Consider the following 19032-nt stretch of genomic DNA (forward strand, 5'->3'; position numbering starts at 1 on the left):
GGGGCTCCGGGCCTCTATAGCGCCCCCTAAGTCGTTGTGATTTTGGCCTCCCGCATTAAGGTGCCTGGGTGCCATGTAGTTTGTAGTAGTGGCATCCCATTTGGTAGGCATATGTATCTCACTAACCCGGACAAAAATGTCATGCCAATGCATTAGCCACGCCCAACAGGAAGTGAGGTAATTTCACTTTTGTGCGAAATGCATGGCCACGAAGACGGCGCAACTCCTCCTAGACCGTTCATAGGAATGTCACCAAAATTGATACACATCATCTACAGACATGGCTGACAAAAGTTACTAAATACGTTTCACGTTGGATAAACCGTTCAGAAGTTATACGTCAATCAATTTTCGATGCAAAATTTTACATGCTTAAAAATTCATAACAAATCTTCTGATTGCTCAAAACTGCTCATACGTCACAGGCAAATCACTCATTGGGCTTCTGACATGTTACCCAATTTCTGTGATATTTCGCCACTGGGGGCGCTATTTTTGGGCAAAAATTCCAATCTTTCCTCAAATTTGGTCAAACTTCACGGCCACCCTCTTTCTACCTCCCATGTCATGTATACTACATTTTGGAAATTTTCGTCCATGGGGGGCGCTGTTTTTGGCCGACGCAATTGCTCCAAAACGGGTTTTTGGTAAATAATTCCATGATGCTTTTCCTTCACACCACTACCTTGTGATAGTACGTTGCTGTTGTAGACACTTATTTTTCCAACTCATAATCGCTCATGTACAGCATAGCGCCACCTACTGACATGGGAAAAACCAAAAAATTTATTCTTCAAAAATCTATATCTCATCTTCTATTTACTCAATTGTCATCAAACTTCATACGCAAACTCTTCATAGCTCACCTGACATCTACACCAAATTTTGTGCACTTTCGCCCCTGGGGGTGCTGGTTATGGCAAAAATGATATTGCAGCTTCTGATCTGTCAAACTTGCCAAGCAAACTCTTTACAAGACCCTTATTGGGGCGCTTGCCATGGTCGACAACGCACGAAATTTGGCTCCTTTTTCTTAGACTGCCACCGCTACTGAGAACCAGAAGCCCAGATCCAGGCGGGCCTCAGGGCCTCTATAGCACCCCCTAACTCGTTGTGATTTTGGGCTCCCGCATTAAGGTGCCTGGTTGCCATGGAGTTTGTAGTACTGGCATGCCATTTGGTTCGCATATGTATCTCACTAAGCCGGACAAAAATGTATTGCCAATGCATTAGCCACGCCCAACAGGAAGTGAGGTAATTTCACTTTTGTGCGAAATGCATGGCCACGAACACGGCGCATCTCCTCCTAGACCGTTCATAGGAATGTCACCAAAATTGATACACATGATCTACAGACATGGCTGACAAAAGTTTCTAAATACGTTTCACGTTGCATAAACCGTTCAGAAGTTATACGTCAATCAATTTTCACTGCAAAATTTTACATGCTTAAAAATTCATAACAAATCTTCTAATTGCTCAAAACTGCTCATACTTCACTCGCAAATCACTCATTGGGCTTCTGACATGTTACCCAATTTCTGTGATATTTCGCCACTGGGGGCGCTATTTTTGGGCAAAAAATCCAATCTTTCCTCAAATTTGGTCAAACTTCACGGCCACCCTCTTACTACCTCCCATGTCATGTATACCACATTTTGGGAATTTTCGTCCATGGGGGGCGCTGTTTTTGGCCGACGCAATTGCTCCAACACGGGTTTTTGGTAAATAATTCCATAATGCTTTTCCTTCACACCACTACCTTGTGGTAATGTCTCTTGCCGAAGATGCTGTGGAAGGTATTTCGCGGGGACGCATGCCCCCGCCCCCCTTGGCCGCTGGCGCGAGGGCCCGTCGAGGCCGCTTGCGGCTTTAATTTTTTTTATTATAGATGGCACAGATTTGGAAAGTTGTGGAATTCCAAGACCGGAGTGCAGCAGTTGTGCCGTCCAGCTGGGTGGTAGATGTTGACAGAGAAGTGGGATGCTACTGGCCAACCTTTGGCGGAAACAAAGCTGTGAAGGCCGCCATGAACTGCACCCCCCCGGGACAAGGATGGCGATTCCATCAAAAAATAAGGGTGCTGGCAACCTGTGGTGAGCTGCATAGCTACTTTATTAAACCAATGACAATACTTCAATACTGCATTAAGCCAATTTCATTAAGACTGCCTTCCCTTTCAGGCACCTTTGCCAAAGCAAGACGTTACCTGACCCGATCGCTTGAGGAAGGCTGCCTTACAGCAGACCTGCAATCGGATGATGGTGAGATGGGGCCAAGGAAAAGACGGTAAAAGTGTTTTCTTTTTTAAATCACAACTTGCAGTTATAAGTTCAATTACGGTTTCATTTGTGTTTTGAGCTGTGTCAGTAAGGTCCTGGGTTTATTTTAAAGACCAAACAAAAGGTATTTGGAGGAGGACAGCGAGGAGGAGGCAGGACCAAGCCGTAGGGGGAGGAGGCCACCATCTATTGACGCCACTCAGCTGGACAGCGAGTGGCAATTCCCCTCCCTTAATGAAGGTGACCATCTGTACCACTTGTTGTTGTTGTTCTACTAAAGACCTAGAAGTTGTCTGAAATAATAATGCTTTCATTTCCGTCTTCAGACACCCAGCCAGGCCTGTTTCTTCACAGCCAGCCATTAACTCGTGGTAACTATGCATTTCCTTTATTTATGCCAGAAATTAAAATACCAATGAGTAAGTGAAGATATGTTTTGATCAACTGACTGCTTACTATTTTTCAGATTCACCATCGTCAGAAACCCCGCCAGGCCCTTTCCTTCACAGCCAGCCACTAACCCATGGTAACTATGCATTGCCTTGATTTATGCCATAAACGACTAAAAAAACAAAACAAAACAACAAACAAATATCTATGTAGATGCGTTTTGATCAACTGACTATACAATTTTTCAGATTCACCCCAGCCACGTCACCGCTTCCATGGTAAGTCAAAGAGGAAATCAATCAATCAACATGAAAATTGTGAATTTAGAACAGAAATTAAATTAAGGCGCACCTTGAAGTGAACTAAATTGTACTCTCTGATATTTCAGCCACACCTCTGCCATCGCAACAGGGGAACAATCAGTTGTTGCATGGTGAGTCCACAACTGTAATCACTGGTCATAAATGACCAGCAATGTGAAATAAAAGTCCTAATGTTTGGTGTTACTTAACAGACATGGGCATCAGCACCATCATTGCTCTCCTTGGCCAGCTGAGGGAGGAAAACTGACTGCTTACTATTTTTCAGATTCACCGTCTTCAGAAACCCTGCCAGGCCCTTTCCTTCACAGCCAGCCACTAACCCATGGTAACTATGCATTGCCTTTATTTATGCCAAAAAACGACAAAAAAACAACAAAACGACAAACAAATATCTATGTAGATGCATTTTGATCAACTGACTATACAATTTTTCAGATTCACCCCAGCCACGTCACCGCTTCCATTAAGTCAAAGAGGAAATCAATCAATCAACATGAAAATTGTAAATTTAGAACAGAAATTTAAATTAAGGCGCACCTTGTAGTGAACTAAATTGTACTCTCTGATATTTCAGCCACACCTCTGCCATCGCAACAGGGGAACAATCAGTTGCTGCGTGGGGAGTCATCAACTGTAATCACTGTTCAAAAATGACCAGCAATATGAAATAAAAGTCCTAATGTTTGGTGTTACTTAACAGACATGGGCATCAGCACAGTCATCGCTCTCCTTGGCCAGCTGAGGGAGGAAAACAGGGAGCTGAAGGGGGAAGTAGGAAGGCTGGCGCAAGAGGTCAGGGCCCTAAGGAGAGAGATGGGGAGACAAGACACACCCCAGACATTGCCCCTAATCAAGCTCCCACTCTCCACCATGGAGGAGTTTTTGGCAGCAGAGGCCCTGGTGAAGGAAGATGCCAAACAAAAGCAGCTAATGGTACTTATTGAGTCTTACCTTTCCTTTCCAGTCATCTGCAACACCTGCAAAAAGAAACACAAATACTTAATATCATTGTGAATCAATGAAACAATGATAAACACTGAATACTTTCTCATTATTGTCTTCATGCTACATTTTATTCTATCAGGTGTCTACCTTAGCCCTTTGTGGAGGAACCGACGTAGGGGTCACAGTGAGGCGGATGCTGCGTAGCCTCCTGGTCAACAGCTTGGCCAGCCAATTTAACTGGGCTGGAAAGGGGGAAAAAACTGCGTTTAAGGACACCAAGATCCATGATGTCCTGTTTGGTAGGTTATGCATGTGCACAAAGCTGTAAAAGAGGGTAAAATAGTAAGCTGTCGCAAGTACTTGCACACTACTTCTAAACGTTCTTTGATAACTCCTTCACTAACTGTAACATTACGATTATAACGACAATGACAAACATATTGTGAAAGATGCAAAGGATTAAAAAGGATTAAAAAACTCACCAGGCGCCTTACTCAGAAAAAGCAGGTGTGCAGGCAAGTCCAGGGAGGCTGACTGAGTGACGAACGGTCCGGTAGTGGCATTTCTATTTCCGCTTTGTGTCAATGGGGAAATTATTATTTTTTTTTAATCCCGTTTAAATTGTCACAAGATTCACATGGTTTCTGATTTTTACATACATTTTCTGTACTAGTACCATTACTTGCCACCTACCACTAGAGTGTGACGTGCATAGTCTTAACAACTCAAACTTTAACAATTATCACCATGCAAAGTCTCAATGTTTTGTTCTTTTTCTTTCAGATGCTCTACAAAAGCAGCTTCCAGGGAGCACACACGCTACTTTTAGTGACGCAATCAAGATGTGGCTTAAGTTTGCGCCAGAGAGAGAGGGAGGGATGAGGAGACGTGAGGTAGGGTGGCATTTAGAAACCCATAGCCTACTGCTGACTTTCTTTATCAGTGCTGCATCAAATTAATTTTGGTTATGTTTTTCTGTTTCCATGTACAGGTGTCTGTGCCGCAGGAGGAATATAGGCCACAATTATAAATTATAAATAAATCATAAAATGTTTCTAAGAACTTGTTCAAGTGTGTTCTGTTCCTTATAAATGTTAAGTTATGCCTCATTAGATAGCTTGACAAACATTAGGAGAGGTGCATTGTTGCATGCATTTTTATATCCTGTTGTACATAAAACAGGACGTAGCCTACGCACATTGATATAAATTAAGTTTCACTTTCATGGTTGAAGTATGCATGTGTGTGTTCATCCTAGGCAAGAGCCCTGATGCTTTATTGTTAGCTAGTTTAATTTAGCCTGTTTTGCTTAATTTGTAGCCTTCCTGTTGTACATAAAACAGGAAGTAAAGTTGGATGAATCATCGCCGAAAATTAAACTATAAATCGACCGAAATCCGTAGTTGAATAAAGGGTGAAAGGGGGTCTATTCTCTGTCGGCCACCATCCACTTTTCAACGTCGTTTCAACGCAAACTTGTATGAGCAAAGCGGTGTTGAATCAACACCGGTGATCCACGATGATTTGACGGCGTATGGTCGAAGAACATGCCGATGATTCCCCGTCGAATCAACGCCCTTTTGCTATCTGGGTAATTATGATGGGTTTAACTCATAAAGAGCGCTCTTCCCGTGACAGCTCATTCACTTCATGAGGATAACCTTCCCGTAAACAAATTACGAGGATAACCAGAAAATCTTCCCGTAAACAAATTACGAGGATAACCAAACAAAAATCTTCCCGTAAACCAATTACGAGGATAACCAAACAAAAATCTTCCCGTAAACCAATTACGAGGATAACCAAACAAAAATATTCCCGTAAACCAATTACGAGGATAACCAAACAAAAATATTCCCGTAAACCAATTACGAGGATAACCAAACAAACATCTTATAAATAGATAACTGGGTTTTTCTGATACTACCAACCAGGCGGAAGTCCCCCCCAACTAATCAATTAAAAGCGACCCTTTACCTGATTGGAAGTATCCCTGTACGGGCCACCAAATTGAAAGGGTTATTGTGTCTGTCGAATATGTGTGTGTGTGTGTGTGTATGAAAAGGATGTGTGTAAAATGTGTTTGTGTGTGACCTCAGAGAGGGGTGGGTGTAAGATGTGTGTGTGATGTGTGTGTGTGGATATCTTGTGCTAAGTCAGCAAATCACATCTTAATTCCAATTCCTTAATTCCATTAATATGTATGTTTGTAAGTGAAAATATATCCTGTCTACATTTCAGATGTTCTAACAGATATCAACATTTACCTCATGTTCTGATAGAATGTTCCAAAACACGTCTGGAGCAATGTGTCTAGCTTAGATAGAAGGTCACACACTTACATGTTACACAGAATTCAATGCCTTCTAGCTGGCATTCTAACTACAATATTAAGAATAAGTATTAAGTATTAAGAATTACTGCCTTCTTGGTCAAGAATAAATATTTACAATTATTTATCCTTACAAAGGAATAAAACCTTACAATATGTGTGTGTGAATGAAACCTTCAATCATAAGCAAAATCGTATTCATATCAGCGATTCAGCAATTTCAGCATTTATGCACGTCAAAGCGTGCGAGATATTTTCACAACAAGACACCATGTTTATGTCTAGCAAAGGGGAAGGTCAGGTTAGTCTAAAATAATAAAGGATCTTAAAAGCTCTAAAATATTAAATCATAAAGTCTAACAATCCTAAATCATGTGTAGCTATAAAACTAACTTAAATCATGGCTTTCAATCTAACAGTCACACTGGTCTGAACAGTACATTAAACATAATAGATAAGCATGTTAATGGTAGATGTGAACATTGTGGACTACAGGAAACAGTGGAGCATGTGATGTTGGATTGTCCAAGGTATCAACAAGAGAGACAGACAAAGAGATGCTTCAAAGGAATCATATGACACTAGGCACCAGAGAGATGTTGCAGTTGAGGTTTGATAATATGGGATATAGGGCTATTTTTAGGTTTTTAAAAGATACAGGAATTATTAGGAGAATTTAGCACAATAGGATAGTAAACATTCTGATTCACACTCCAGACCAGAAGGTGGCGGTAATAAGCCTAAAAGCTGTTTGTCAACCACCATAAAACAATATAAAAGAAGAAGAAAGACGTTGCTGCTCAATAGATGATATGAGCGTCGTTAAGAACTTACAAATTCTCTCAAACTTAAATTGTTCATGAATTTAGATATGTCATGGCCTCGAAATCAGACCAACTTCTTGTTGTCGTTTCCATTCTTGAAGGTTTGTCTTACTTGCATCCATACTTCTTGTGTGCGCCTGTGGCTTAGTTAGCTTGCGAACTAGCCAGCTGTTGCTAATAACAAAAACATTTTTAAAGTTTTGAACGTACGTGCTCTGTAAATGTTGAATTAGTTTCACAAGGAGTATGTATTTCTTCATAAAGTATATTTAAAACATGGCCTTCGTTTCAGCGCTTGTTATATGTATTTAATTAATTTACTATCCAGTTAAGTGACAGTTTAAACTGCTGTTGTATCCAAGCCAACTGATCCGTTAACGAACAAACCAACTGTGCTTTAAACCCTGCTGTTTGAGCACGTTCACGTCCGGTTAAAAACAACCAACATTAGATTTCTTAGTTATGTCTGCACAGTTATTACACTTAACTATATTGTTACCAGGCGTACCTGTACTGCTTTCTAATTTAATGGTGATATTGAAGTTACAAAGGGACTATAAGTAATGCGCTTTTGGCTTGTAAAAATAATAGCATTCAGAAATTAATGTAATCATGCCCAATATAAAAAAAGCTGAAAACTCATTAACCTATTTTAGTTTTAATCAACAAATATCCTAAGGAATAAAGACTGAAAAAGCATTCCTGGCATTAACAAATTATTGGTATAAATGTAGATGTTTAGGCAGTGTCTAAAAGCAGAGCTCCTTATGTGTGTGAGCAAAATATTTGCAAGGGCACAAAATCAACCTGAGTTCTTCGTTTGTAACCACGTGACCAAAACTGCATGCGTCATACACACACACACACGAGATATATATAGTGTGTGTGTATATATAAATAAAATATATGATGGCTGTCAACTTGTTAAACGAGTATGACCATCGCTGACTATGTGAGCGACAATGGCTTTTGAAGCCAGCAAGAGATTTGCAATGCTTTTTGCATAGATGACCAGCATAGTCATTATGCACTGGTCTTGCATCAGGTGGAGCCTGTTGTTCGTGCACTCTCATATGTTGTGTTATTCCAGAACGGCTTCTACACGCCTTTAGACAAATTTGACTTGTGCCCACCTTACTACATTCTTGTGAACGTTTTACACCCGTTGTAAGTTGTCTGTCTCCACAGTCCCCGATCGCAGGCCGTAGTTTCCCAGTTATTGTTGTCTATTTTGCACCCTATTAGTGATTTTTTTTTTTTAAATGCAGTCTTTGAATCGCTTTCTAAGCAATTCAGTGCATAATTTTGATGATATTATGCACTGTAGATGATCAAACTCTTTTTGCAATTTTACACTGTCGAACTCCTTTCTGATATTGCTCCACTATTTGTCGGCGCAGAATTAGGGGGATTGGTGATCCTCTTCCCATCCTTACTTCTGAGAGCCGCTGCCACTCCAAGATGCTCTTTTTATACCCAGTCATGTTAATGACCTATTGCCAGTTGACCTAATGAGTTGCAGTTTGGTCCTCCAGCTGTTCCTTTTTTGTCCCTTTAACTTTTCCAGCCTCTTATTGCCACTATCCCAACTTTTTTGAGATGTGTTGCTGTCATGAAATTTCAAATGAGCCAATATTTGGCATGAAATTTCAAAATGTCTCACTTTCGACATTTGATATGCTGTCTATGTTCTATTGTGAATACAATATCAGTTTTTGAGATTTGTAAATTATTGCATTCCGTTTTTATTTGCAATTTGTACTTTGTCCCAATGTTTTTGGAATCGGGGTTGTATCTTGTGTAAATAACGATACAAATTTTCATTGTTCATTGGTCAAATGTTTGAGATACGTTGCCTTACACTTATGATCGGGTTCCCTGTGGTGGTACACATGCGTCGTACGGTCAAGCCACCAAAAATCAGGTTGATGCATTACCATATCCTCTCAAGTATGGGACTCCACTCTGTGCACGCGAAGTGCTCCGCTATAACTATACTGAACACCTGAAGTATTTTGCTTAAATATATATGCATACAGTAGTAAGGTATAGTTCTTTAGTTTAATGTTGCTATAATCTGCATATAGTAGTGTATGTTGTAATGTTGAAGCATTTTATACACCCCTTTTTACTGAAACAGGTCGTCAGTTTCCCAAGAGACAGCAACAAACTTTAGTTGTACAAGCAAAGTTTGATGGGGAACAGCTTGAGACAGACCCTGTGGAGCACAAGGAACAGCCACAGTTTTGTACAGAGCTGGCATGGGAGCTTGATCGCAGAACACTTCACCAGCATAGGTTGGTTCTCTGCTTTTGTTAAGGTTGTCAGGTTATATTTTTTTCATTTGCTTGTGTTATGTGTTTGATTTACTCTTTGATTTCCTGCTTTACAGACTCCAGCGGACACCCGTCAAGTTACAGTGCTATGCAATTGATTCAAATAACTCTGCAAGGGAATGTGTTGGATATATCATCTTGGATCTCCGATCAGTCCAGGAAGTTAAGCAGGTAAGTCTGCCTGATGATGATTTGCACATTTGTGCATAACATAATGTAACTATCAGTGCTTTTCTGTCTAGTTGAGAAACATAAATAGCTTTTGATTTTTGCCCATTTTTTTTTTGTATCTGATCAAATTGTTGTATTTACAGCCTCCTAAATGGTATTCTTTGCTAAGTAGTAAGTACACTAAACTGAAGCCATCACTGTTGTTGAGCCTGGTTCTGGAGAATGACCCCAAACAGGCACCTGATCAATTTAAGGCAAAGAAGGCTCCACCAAGACCAGGTAAATTTTTATGAACATATAAATTACACACACACACCGACCACTGTACTCCTGACACTGTCCTATGTGCTTGGGACATTATGGAGCCTGAGTGCACAATGCCTACTTGTATTCTTGTCATCCCTCTTTCTGACCTTGTGCTGTATTCCTGTTGCAACATGTAACTCCCCACCTACAAAAGCCACAGAAAATGCATCCTCAACTTGCAGTTTCAACTCATCAACTTGGGGGTTGTCTTCTCAACTGTCAGTTTCTGTTTATTGAATGATGTTAAATCAACATGGCTGTGCACACTGTGAACATGGAAGTATCAATTAGCTACTTTTTAAATTAGTTTATAACAGTATTGGCTTTAAACAAATTAATATACACCTAGTACTTGGTTAAATCTATAAAACTGACCATACTAATCACTGTTTTGAAAAGATAATCCTCAATGAAAGCTGGGTAGCTTGTTGCTGACGCTACTCACTGTTGTCCACTGTTGTTGCTGTAAGGCAAGGCAAGTTTATTTATATAGCACGTTTCATACACAATGGCAGTTCAATGTGCTTTACAGAAGTAAAAACAAAACAGTAAACAATAGAGAATAAAATTACATAAAATTATATTTTTATTCTAATATATAATATTAAAAGAATTAAACAATTAAAAGAATTAAAAGAAAATAAGAATTAAACAATAGTAGAAATAAAATAATAAAATGAAGTAGTAGTTCAAATAGGAGGAGAAAAAAAAAGAAACCAGCAGAATAAAGTTAAAGTAAATTTGAAACATGCAGAGAAAGTAAAAATTATAAAAAATGTAAAGAAGACAATATTAATGATTTAACAGAAAGCATCTGAAAACAGCTTGGTCTTTAACCTAGATTTGAAGCTGCCAACAGCAGGAGCATTTTTAATGTCCTCTGGCAGTTGGTTCCATAGCTGTACTGCATAGTAGCTAAAAGCTGCTTCACCACACTTTGTTTTAACAACTGGTTTTAATAGTAAATTTTTCTGTTTCGATCTGGTAGATCTGATTGGGTTAGGCCGCTGCAACATATCAGAGAGGTAATTGGGCCCTGTACCATTTAGAGACTTGTACACCAGCAGCAATGTTTTAAAGTCAATTCTGTAGCTTACTGGAAGCCAGTGAAGGGACCTTAGAATTGGAGTAATGTGCTCTGTTCTTTTTGTTCATGTGAGAACCCTAGCCTCTGCATTTTGAACCAGCTGAAGTCGTTTGATGGTCTTTTTTGGTAGGCCTGTGAAAAGGCCATTGCAGTAATCAACCCTACTAGAGATGAAGGCATGTATTAGTTTTTCCAGATCATTTTTTGACACAAGTCCTCTTAGTTTGGAAATGTTTTTTAGGTGATAAAATGCCGTTTTAGTGATTGCTTTCATGTGACTGTCAAAGTTTAGCTCGCTGTCAATGAAAACACCAAGATTTTTAACCATTTCTTTAGTTTTAATCCCTTTTTTTTTTTTTTTTTTGCTGCACTGCAATTTCAGTCCAAAATTTTACATAAATGTTTTGAATTTCACTCCAGTTGAACAGTACCAATAGCCACTCACCCATAACTGTAAACGTGGTTAAAATGGCTTTTTATGAGCTTTGTGCTCTGACAGAGCAAACAAACTAACATGCTTTGGAACATGCCAAGGTGAGAGCATGCCAATTTGCAACTTATCACTTACAAGGCATGAACACGTTTCCTCTTTGGTAATTGAATTTGGTTCTGTCCATCTTAATCAATATGCCTGTTCCTTTTTCCGAAATGTTTCTCAGGTGGTGAAAAATGCTGGTAAAGATCCTTTATGGCTAGTACAACATTTACCTTAGTGTGTGTCATTTTACAAATGCTGCTTGTGTAGCAATTAATTTCTCAATGTTCTGCAGGGTCCCCATTAATGGCAAAGCTTGAGTCAATGAAACTAGAGGTGATTCTAAATGAAGATGAGGGATACCATCAAATTGGACCAGCAGATCTTTGCAAAGACATGTTTGTTCTGTCTGTAACTGTCGCCTTTGCAACCAGACTGGAACAGGTAATAGAATGCCTTTATTGTTACTGCACTTATGTACAACAAAATTTGGAACATCTCCTGAGTGGTACATACAGTAAGACACAGGAAGAGATTCACATGTACTTATGAGGTGGGTCCTGGGTATGACGTTAAACTGCATCCGGGTAGAGTGGAGAAGCCGTGTGTGTGTGTGTGCAAGTCCCAGCTAATGTCTATAAAATGCACACAGGTTGCCGATAGTATCCACTTTACAACTGGTGGGTTGGTTGGCGCCATAAAACCGATCAAACCCTTGTTACCTAGGGATGGGATAGCGGTCAACGGCGGAACCCAACGGGTGAAGGCGGATGAACTGTGATGGCTGCTGCAACCAGCGAGTAGGGCAGTCCACGAAGAGGTGGATCCTGGCCAGTTGCTGCGCCTGTGCCCATCCTCTGCACGTTGCGGCAACGCACCTGCAGTAATCGATGTCCACAGGATGAGAGAGGAGTATCAGACGTATTTGCACAACCCCGTTACTCCTTGACTATGTGCAGGTTTTCTCTCTGAAGCCCTACGGTGAGGGACTAATGACGACTGAGGCAGGTGGAGGATACTGCTGGGAGCCTCTAGCCATGGATCTCCACGTAGGCGGCTCAGGTGTGATGGTCGCTTTGACGTCGACTTGGAATGACGACTCATCTCGTATCCTGGTCGAGTGACACAGCAGTCCATGGGATAGCACTGCTTTCCCCGGAAGGGGAGGGGAAGATAAAAGGATTCCTAAAAAAAAGCTCATTCCACTTCAATCTGCTCGTTTACCGTGGCGAGCTGATTATCCAATTTAGCGGTAGAACAAGAAATGGTATTCGCATACGACATAACGGCAAGACGAACATCAATATTGCAGCATGGAATGTCCGGACTCTTCAGGACAACCCAAACAACCTTTTTTTTTTTTTTTTTTTTTTTTTTAATATTTTTATTAGGATTTTTTTTCATGCAAACAAGAACAATACACAATTCAAAAAATAAAAATAATTGATAACGAAATTCTATTATGTAATAATTAAAATATTAAAGCTGCACAGTACAAATAAAACCAAAAGGAAAGGAAAAAAAACCCTAAAATATAAAAAAAAAAGGGAGCGAGAGGGTCCGTCAGTTAGGGGGCAGAGACTGGAGAGAGTGGAAGAATGTAAGAAAGGGAAGCCACTTGTTATAAAATTTAGCAGAGTTACCGTTCACTGAATATCTGATCTTTTCCAACTTTAGAAAAGACATGACGTCATTGAGCCACTGACGACTCGAGGGAGCTTTAGTCTACTTCCAGTGGAGTAGAAGGTGGCGTCTTGCCAGTAAGGAAGTAAAAGCTAAAATATCCAATTGATGAGAGGTAAACCGGTTATGGTCCTCTGGGAGCCCAAATATGGCAACATGGGGGGGGGAGACTTTTATGGTCACTGATAGTATTTTAGACATGGTATCAAAATAATTCAACCAGAAGCAAGAGAGTAGCGGACACGAGTAGAACATATGGGTTAAATTGCAGGATGAGGCATGACATTTGTCGCATTTGTCAGCAATACTGGGATAGATTTGAGACAATCGAGCTTTGGAAAAATGGACTCTAAACAGTACTTTAAACTGTATAAGTGTGAGACGAGCACAGGATGAGCTTGTGTGAATTTTCTTAAGAGCAGTGTCCCACCAGTCATCCTCCAAGTTTAGATCCAGTTCATCTTCCCAGGCAGTCTTAACTTTAGTAACTGGTGAGCAATCAAAAGAAAGAAGTTCGTTATAAACTTTAGAAATAAATGATTTTTGAAGTGGATCGTGGTTTAAAAACACCTCCCAGTGTAGAGTAGGTGGTAAGGAAGGAAAAACTGGAAACAAAGCTTTAGCGCAGTGTCTAATTTGAAAGTATTGAAAGAGATGAGAAGGTGGGAGATGAAATTCTTTTGAGAGATCTATAAAGCTGTGAAAAATACCATCCTTGTAAAGGTCTTTAAAACATTTCAGGCCTTTATTATGCCATGCAAGAAAAGTTGAATGTGTAAACGGAGGTTGAAATAAATTATTCTTCAGTAAAGGAGCTAATGTAGATGCTGACTTAAATTTGAAGTGCTTCCTAAACTGATACCAAATTTTAAGTGTGGAGCGAACCACTTGATTATTTGTAAAGCCAGAGGGGTTAGATGGAATAGAAGAGGTAAGTAAAGCAGGTAAGGAGGATGAAACACATGACTGCCTCCAAGTAGCACCATGGCAGATTGGTAGATTTGAACCAAAATGAAATTTTATGAATAAGTGCCGCCCAATAATACAGTTGGAAATTCGGAAGTGTCAATCCACCATTGAATTTACATCTCTGAAGTATGGATTTACGGATCCTGGGAGCCTTTCCACACCATAAGAAATCAGAAATAGTTTGATCAATTGTTTTAAAAAACTGCTTTGGCAGGAAAAGTGGGAGACAATGGAACAAAAATAGAAATTTGGGCAAGATTTTCATTTTAACTGCGTGAATTCTTCCAATTAACGAGAGAGGCAAGCTTCTCCATCTTTGGAAGTCAGATTTAATTTTAGACATTAAAGGTAAAAAATTAGCAGAAAAAAGTGACTTTAACGTTCTGGTAATGCTGATCCCAAGATACCTAAAGCCAGACAGATTCATCTTAAAAGGGACATCTGACTGTAAGCTGTGATGCTGAAGCATTAATAGGATAGCATTCGCTTTTAGAGATATTCACTTTATAGCCTGAGAATGATCCAAATCTCTGGAAAGCAGATAAAATTGTGGGAATGGAAAGGACAGGATCTGAGACATATAACAATAAATCATCAGCATTAAGTGACAACTTAAATTCTGTGCCCAATCGTGAGATCCCTCTAAAAGTTGAGGAGGACCTCAGAAAGATTGACAAGGGCTCTATAGCTAGTGCGAACAATAGAGGAGATAGGGGACACCCCTGTCTGGTACCACGGGTTAGAGTAAAAAAACTGGATTGGATGCCATTAGTGGAGATGCTTGCTTGTGGAGATGTATAAAGGAGACGTATCCATGAAATGAACCCATTTCCCAGTCCAAATTTCTTTAGTACAGTAAATAAATAGTCCCATTCAACCCTGTCGAAAGCTTTTTCTGCATCAACTGAGATTACTACTTTGGGTGTTGTTGTGGTAGTTTTAGAATAAATAATATTTAGGAGTGTGCGGACATTAAAAAATAACTGCCGCCCCTTAACAAATCCAGTTTGCTCATGTGAGACAATAGTTGGTACAATGTTTTCCAGGCGACAGGCCAAAGCTTTAGCAAGGATCTTAGCATCTACATTTATTAACGAGAGAGGTCTGTATGAGCTGCAGAGGTTTGGATCCTTATCTTTTTTTTAAGAGGAGACTTATGGAGGCTTGCCTTAAAGTGGGAGGGAGAGTGCCATGTTCCAGTGATTCTTTATAAACAGCATGCAGTAAAGGGAGCAGTTTTTCCTGAAATCTCTTAAAAAATTCAACTGGGAATCCATCAGGACCAGGAGCTTTGTTATTTTGCATGCTACTCACAGCGAGAGTGATTTCTTCTACCGTTAATGGGGAGTCAAGTTTTTTAGCAGCATCTAAGCTTAACACAGGAAAATTGAGGCTATCTAGGAATGAATTCACTTCAGTGGTGTCAGGTGAAGATTCAGATGTATATAAAGAGGAGTAAAATGAGTGAAAAACAGAATTAATGGTAATGGGATCCTTATGCAATGAGCCAGATGAATCTTTTATCTGAAGAATCGTACGTGAGGCTGCCTGGCGACGTAGTTGATGAGCCAGGAGCCGACTTGCCTTGTCGCCATGTTCATAATATGTGGAGCGTGATCGTAAGAGAAGTCGCTCTGCATCACTAGTGGTGATGAGATCAAATTCAGTCTGTAAATCAACACGTTGTTTAAGTAAACTGGGAGAGGGGCAAGTAGCAAGTTGTTGGTCCAATTTGGTGATATTAATAGAGTTCTTGCAATTTGGTTTTACGGGACTTATTCAAGTGGGCAGAGTAGGAAATAATTTGTCCCTGCAAGTATGCCTTTAATGATTCCCACAGCAGTGAACAAGAAACAGGTTCCATATCATTCTGATTTATAGAGATATAATCATCAATTTTAGTTGCAATAAATTCTGTGAACTTATCATCTGAGAGAAGTAATGTATTGAACCTCCAAGGTGTTGAGTAACGGGGTTGTGAAGAAAACTGAATATCTAAAGAAAGAGGAGCATGGTCAGAAATAACAATCAGGTGATAATTAACAGACAGTACTTTGGGAATTAGTTTAGCATCAATAAAATAATAATCAATCTGAGAGAAAGACTGATGCATCTGAGAGAAAAATGAATATTCCTTGGTACAAGGGTTATAAAATCTCCAAGGATCAATGCAGCTGTTCTTAGACATAAAATCTGAAAGTGACCTTGACATTAAAGAAGGGATCAGAGTTTGTGGGTTAGAGCGGTCTAGGTTGGGATCAATTACACAGTTCATGTCCCCTCCAATTATAAGAAGGCTGTTGTTCAATGAGGGAAGACATTCAAAAAGTTTATTTATAAAGTGTGGCTCATCAAAATTGGGGGCATATATGTTAACTAATAAAACGGGAGTATGGAATTGTAACAATTAAGTATCTGCCGTTTTTGTCTGATATCACCTTAGAAGCTGAAAACTGGATTGACTTGCCAATTAAAATAGCAACCCCCCTGGCTTTAGAGTTGAAATTAGAGTGAAACACCTCAGAAACCCAGGAACATTTAAGTCTGACCTGATCTTTGACGCGCATGTGGGTTTCCTGCAGAAACACTAGGTCAGCTTTAAGACGTTTCAAATGAGCAAATATCCTTGATCTCTTAATTGGACTCCCCATGCCATTAATATTCCAGCTCAGAAATCTCACAGAGGACCCAATATGTGGAGTATCAGAAGTACGAGCGTTGGTGGACATATGTTAAGTTCCTAGAGATAGAAATAGACTGAAAGCGGACCCCCAGGGAAGGAAGGAAAAGAGGGGGAAAAAACGCAAACAACAACAAAAAAAACTACACACACAAAAAAAAATAAAAAAACCACCACACTTACAAATTGAACCCCCCACCCTGCCCCATTGCACTTACAACGACCCCATCCCCAAACGATGGAGAACCCAGTGCTAACTCCACAAGGAGTCAGATCCCCAAAACGAAAACTTGTGGCTTTGAGCATGACTATCGAGCTTCGGATTGAGCTCCTGCAGGCCTAGCAACATTTGACAGATCGGTACAACCAATCAAGTCCAAGTTAAAGTGAAAACTGAAAACCACCAGTGTGCGTATATGAGAATAGTAAAGAAAAGAGGAAACAAATGAAATAATAACTGTCAATATTAACTGACTCTGCTTCCTCAAGGTTGTGTATCATTTCTCGATTCTCTCACTACTGAGCGATCTGATGAATGCGCTGGCCTCTTCTGGTGATTTAAACTCCTCCTCTGCACCGTTATGAGTGACCCGGAGGTGCGCCGGGTACAGCAAACCAAAGCGAATCCCCGGTATTTCGCGGAGCTGGCGTCGGACCTCATTAAAGGAGGCTCGGGCACGGGCCGTCCTCGGAGTGTGGTCGGGGAAGACAGAAAAACTCATGTCTCCAATATTGATCCGTTGCTGAGCCCTGGCTCGGCGCAGTATGTCCACACAGTCTGTATGGTAGTGCAGACGAGCGATTATGGGGCGCGGGCGCTCTCCGGGCTTCGGTTTCGGCTGGAGAGTACGATGAGCGCGGTCCACGAGGGGCTCCTTCACGAGGTTAAAGGCCTCCTTGAGCAGAGAGGAAACAGCTGTAGCAGTAAAGGAGGTGGAAAAGTTTTCGGGAATGCCCACTAGCCGTATGTTGTTGTGCCGCGATCTCGCCTCCAAATCCTCGCATTTATTGTCCAATCTCGTCAGTTCAGTTGACAGATGCTCCACTTTAGCCCGTAAGGTAGTAATGTCGTCGGGGCAGGAGGACAGCGATGTCTCCATTTCACCTACGGTAGTCTTCAGAGTGCACACATCGGACTGGATGTTTGTAATGCTACTGGATAATTCAGTCTTCACTGCCTGTAACTCAGCCTTGATATTTGACAAGTTTTCGGTCAAGGCAGCCTGAAGCTCAGTTTTAAAAATAGCCAACATCTCAACACGGAGTGACGAGAGCAGCTCGGCCTTAAAGTTGTGGAAAGCAGCGCCGCCTGCGGCTTCGGCCGGACCAGAAGGAGAATCACTACGAGGCGGGGATGCAACGTGCGAAGCAGGCCGCGGTGGCTGCACAGGTACTTTAGGCTTTGGAGGAATTTAGATTGGTGAAAAGACAGCGTTAAATTCAAATTTTGGTGGTGGAGAACACACACACCGAAAAAAGATAGAAAAGATGTACCTAAAATAGGTTTTTTTAAAGGATGCTGCAGGAGCTCGGAGAAACGCGTCCTACTCCATTAGTCGCTACACCGGAAGTCCCCCAACCCAAACAACCTTGAGCGCAGAACAGCTGTTGTAGCAAACGTACCGGGACGTTATGGCATCGATATAGCAGCGCTCTCTGAAACTCGTCTCCCAGATACCTCACAACTTGAACATGGATCTGGCTATACGTTCTTTTGGAGCGGTCGACCAGCAAATGAAGCCAGACAATCGGGAGTTGGCTTTGCCATACGTAACCAACATCTGAAGCTCCTTGACAAGCTCCCGCAGGGGATCAGCGACAGGCTTGCTACCTTGCGACTGAAAGTAAACTGCGGTTTTGCTACCTTCATCAGTGCCTATGCTCCAACCATGGCATACTCAGACCAGGCAAAGGAAGAATTCTATGAACAGCTAGACCATGTCATTCAGTCAGTGCCACGTTCTGATAAGCTGTTCCTACTTGGCGACTTTAACGCTCATGTGGAATCAGATCATACAGCATGGTCGAAAGTCCTTGGTCACCATGGAGTTGGAAAGGAAAACTCAATTGGCACCCTTTTGCTGACCTTGTGTGCTGAGAGGCAGCTGGTTATCACCAACACTCTTCACGCAGAAAGACAGCTTTAAGACAACTTGGAGACATCCAAGCTCTGGTCATTGGCACCAAATTGACTTCATCATTAGGCAGAAAGATTGGCACAATGTTAAA

General features: G+C 40.9%; 2 protein-coding genes across 4 annotated transcripts in view; both read left to right on the forward strand.

Annotated features, from left to right (window-relative positions):
• Positions 1–1895: 1895 nt before the first annotated feature.
• LOC132893526 (uncharacterized) lies at positions 1896–5594 on the forward strand. Its single transcript, XM_060932720.1, has 12 exons — positions 1896–2096; positions 2184–2289; positions 2395–2522; positions 2609–2653; positions 2749–2808; positions 2921–2950; positions 3061–3105; positions 3261–3320; positions 3696–3928; positions 4080–4239; positions 4724–4793; positions 5579–5594. Exons 1-12 carry the CDS (start codon positions 2030–2032, stop codon positions 5592–5594), a joined length of 1020 nt encoding a protein of 339 aa, XP_060788703.1. The 5' UTR covers positions 1896–2029.
• A 1446-nt stretch (positions 5595–7040) lies between these two features.
• Positions 7041–19032, forward strand: part of cep120 (centrosomal protein 120) — a 64879-nt gene continuing 52887 nt past the window's right edge. For 2 of the 3 annotated variants that reach the window (XM_060931876.1, XM_060931877.1), the window contains exons 1-5: positions 7041–7197; positions 9237–9393; positions 9489–9603; positions 9747–9882; positions 11767–11915. In XM_060931876.1, coding sequence (XP_060787859.1) covers positions 7149–7197; positions 9237–9393; positions 9489–9603; positions 9747–9882; positions 11767–11915 — 606 coding nt within the window. In that variant the 5' untranslated portion in view covers positions 7041–7148. Of the gene's footprint in view, positions 7198–9236; positions 9394–9488; positions 9604–9746; positions 9883–11766; positions 11916–19032 lie in introns of those variants that run through there. The other variant, XM_060931878.1, reaches the window with a different exon arrangement.

This window comes from Neoarius graeffei, chromosome 10 (assembly GCF_027579695.1).
Source record: "Neoarius graeffei isolate fNeoGra1 chromosome 10, fNeoGra1.pri, whole genome shotgun sequence".
Taxonomy (NCBI): Eukaryota; Metazoa; Chordata; class Actinopteri; order Siluriformes; family Ariidae; genus Neoarius; species Neoarius graeffei.

Excerpts from the sequence above, each read along its gene's own strand:
- LOC132893526 (XM_060932720.1), top strand. The coding sequence starts at position 2,030 with ATGAACTGCACCCCCCCGGGACAAGGATGGCGATTCCATCAAAAAATA. Across the intron at positions 2,809-2,920 it reads CAGCCAGCCACTAACCCATG|ATTCACCCCAGCCACGTCAC; the intron begins GTAACTATGCAT and ends ACAATTTTTCAG. Across the intron at positions 4,240-4,723 it reads GATCCATGATGTCCTGTTTG|ATGCTCTACAAAAGCAGCTT; the intron begins GTAGGTTATGCA and ends TTTTTCTTTCAG.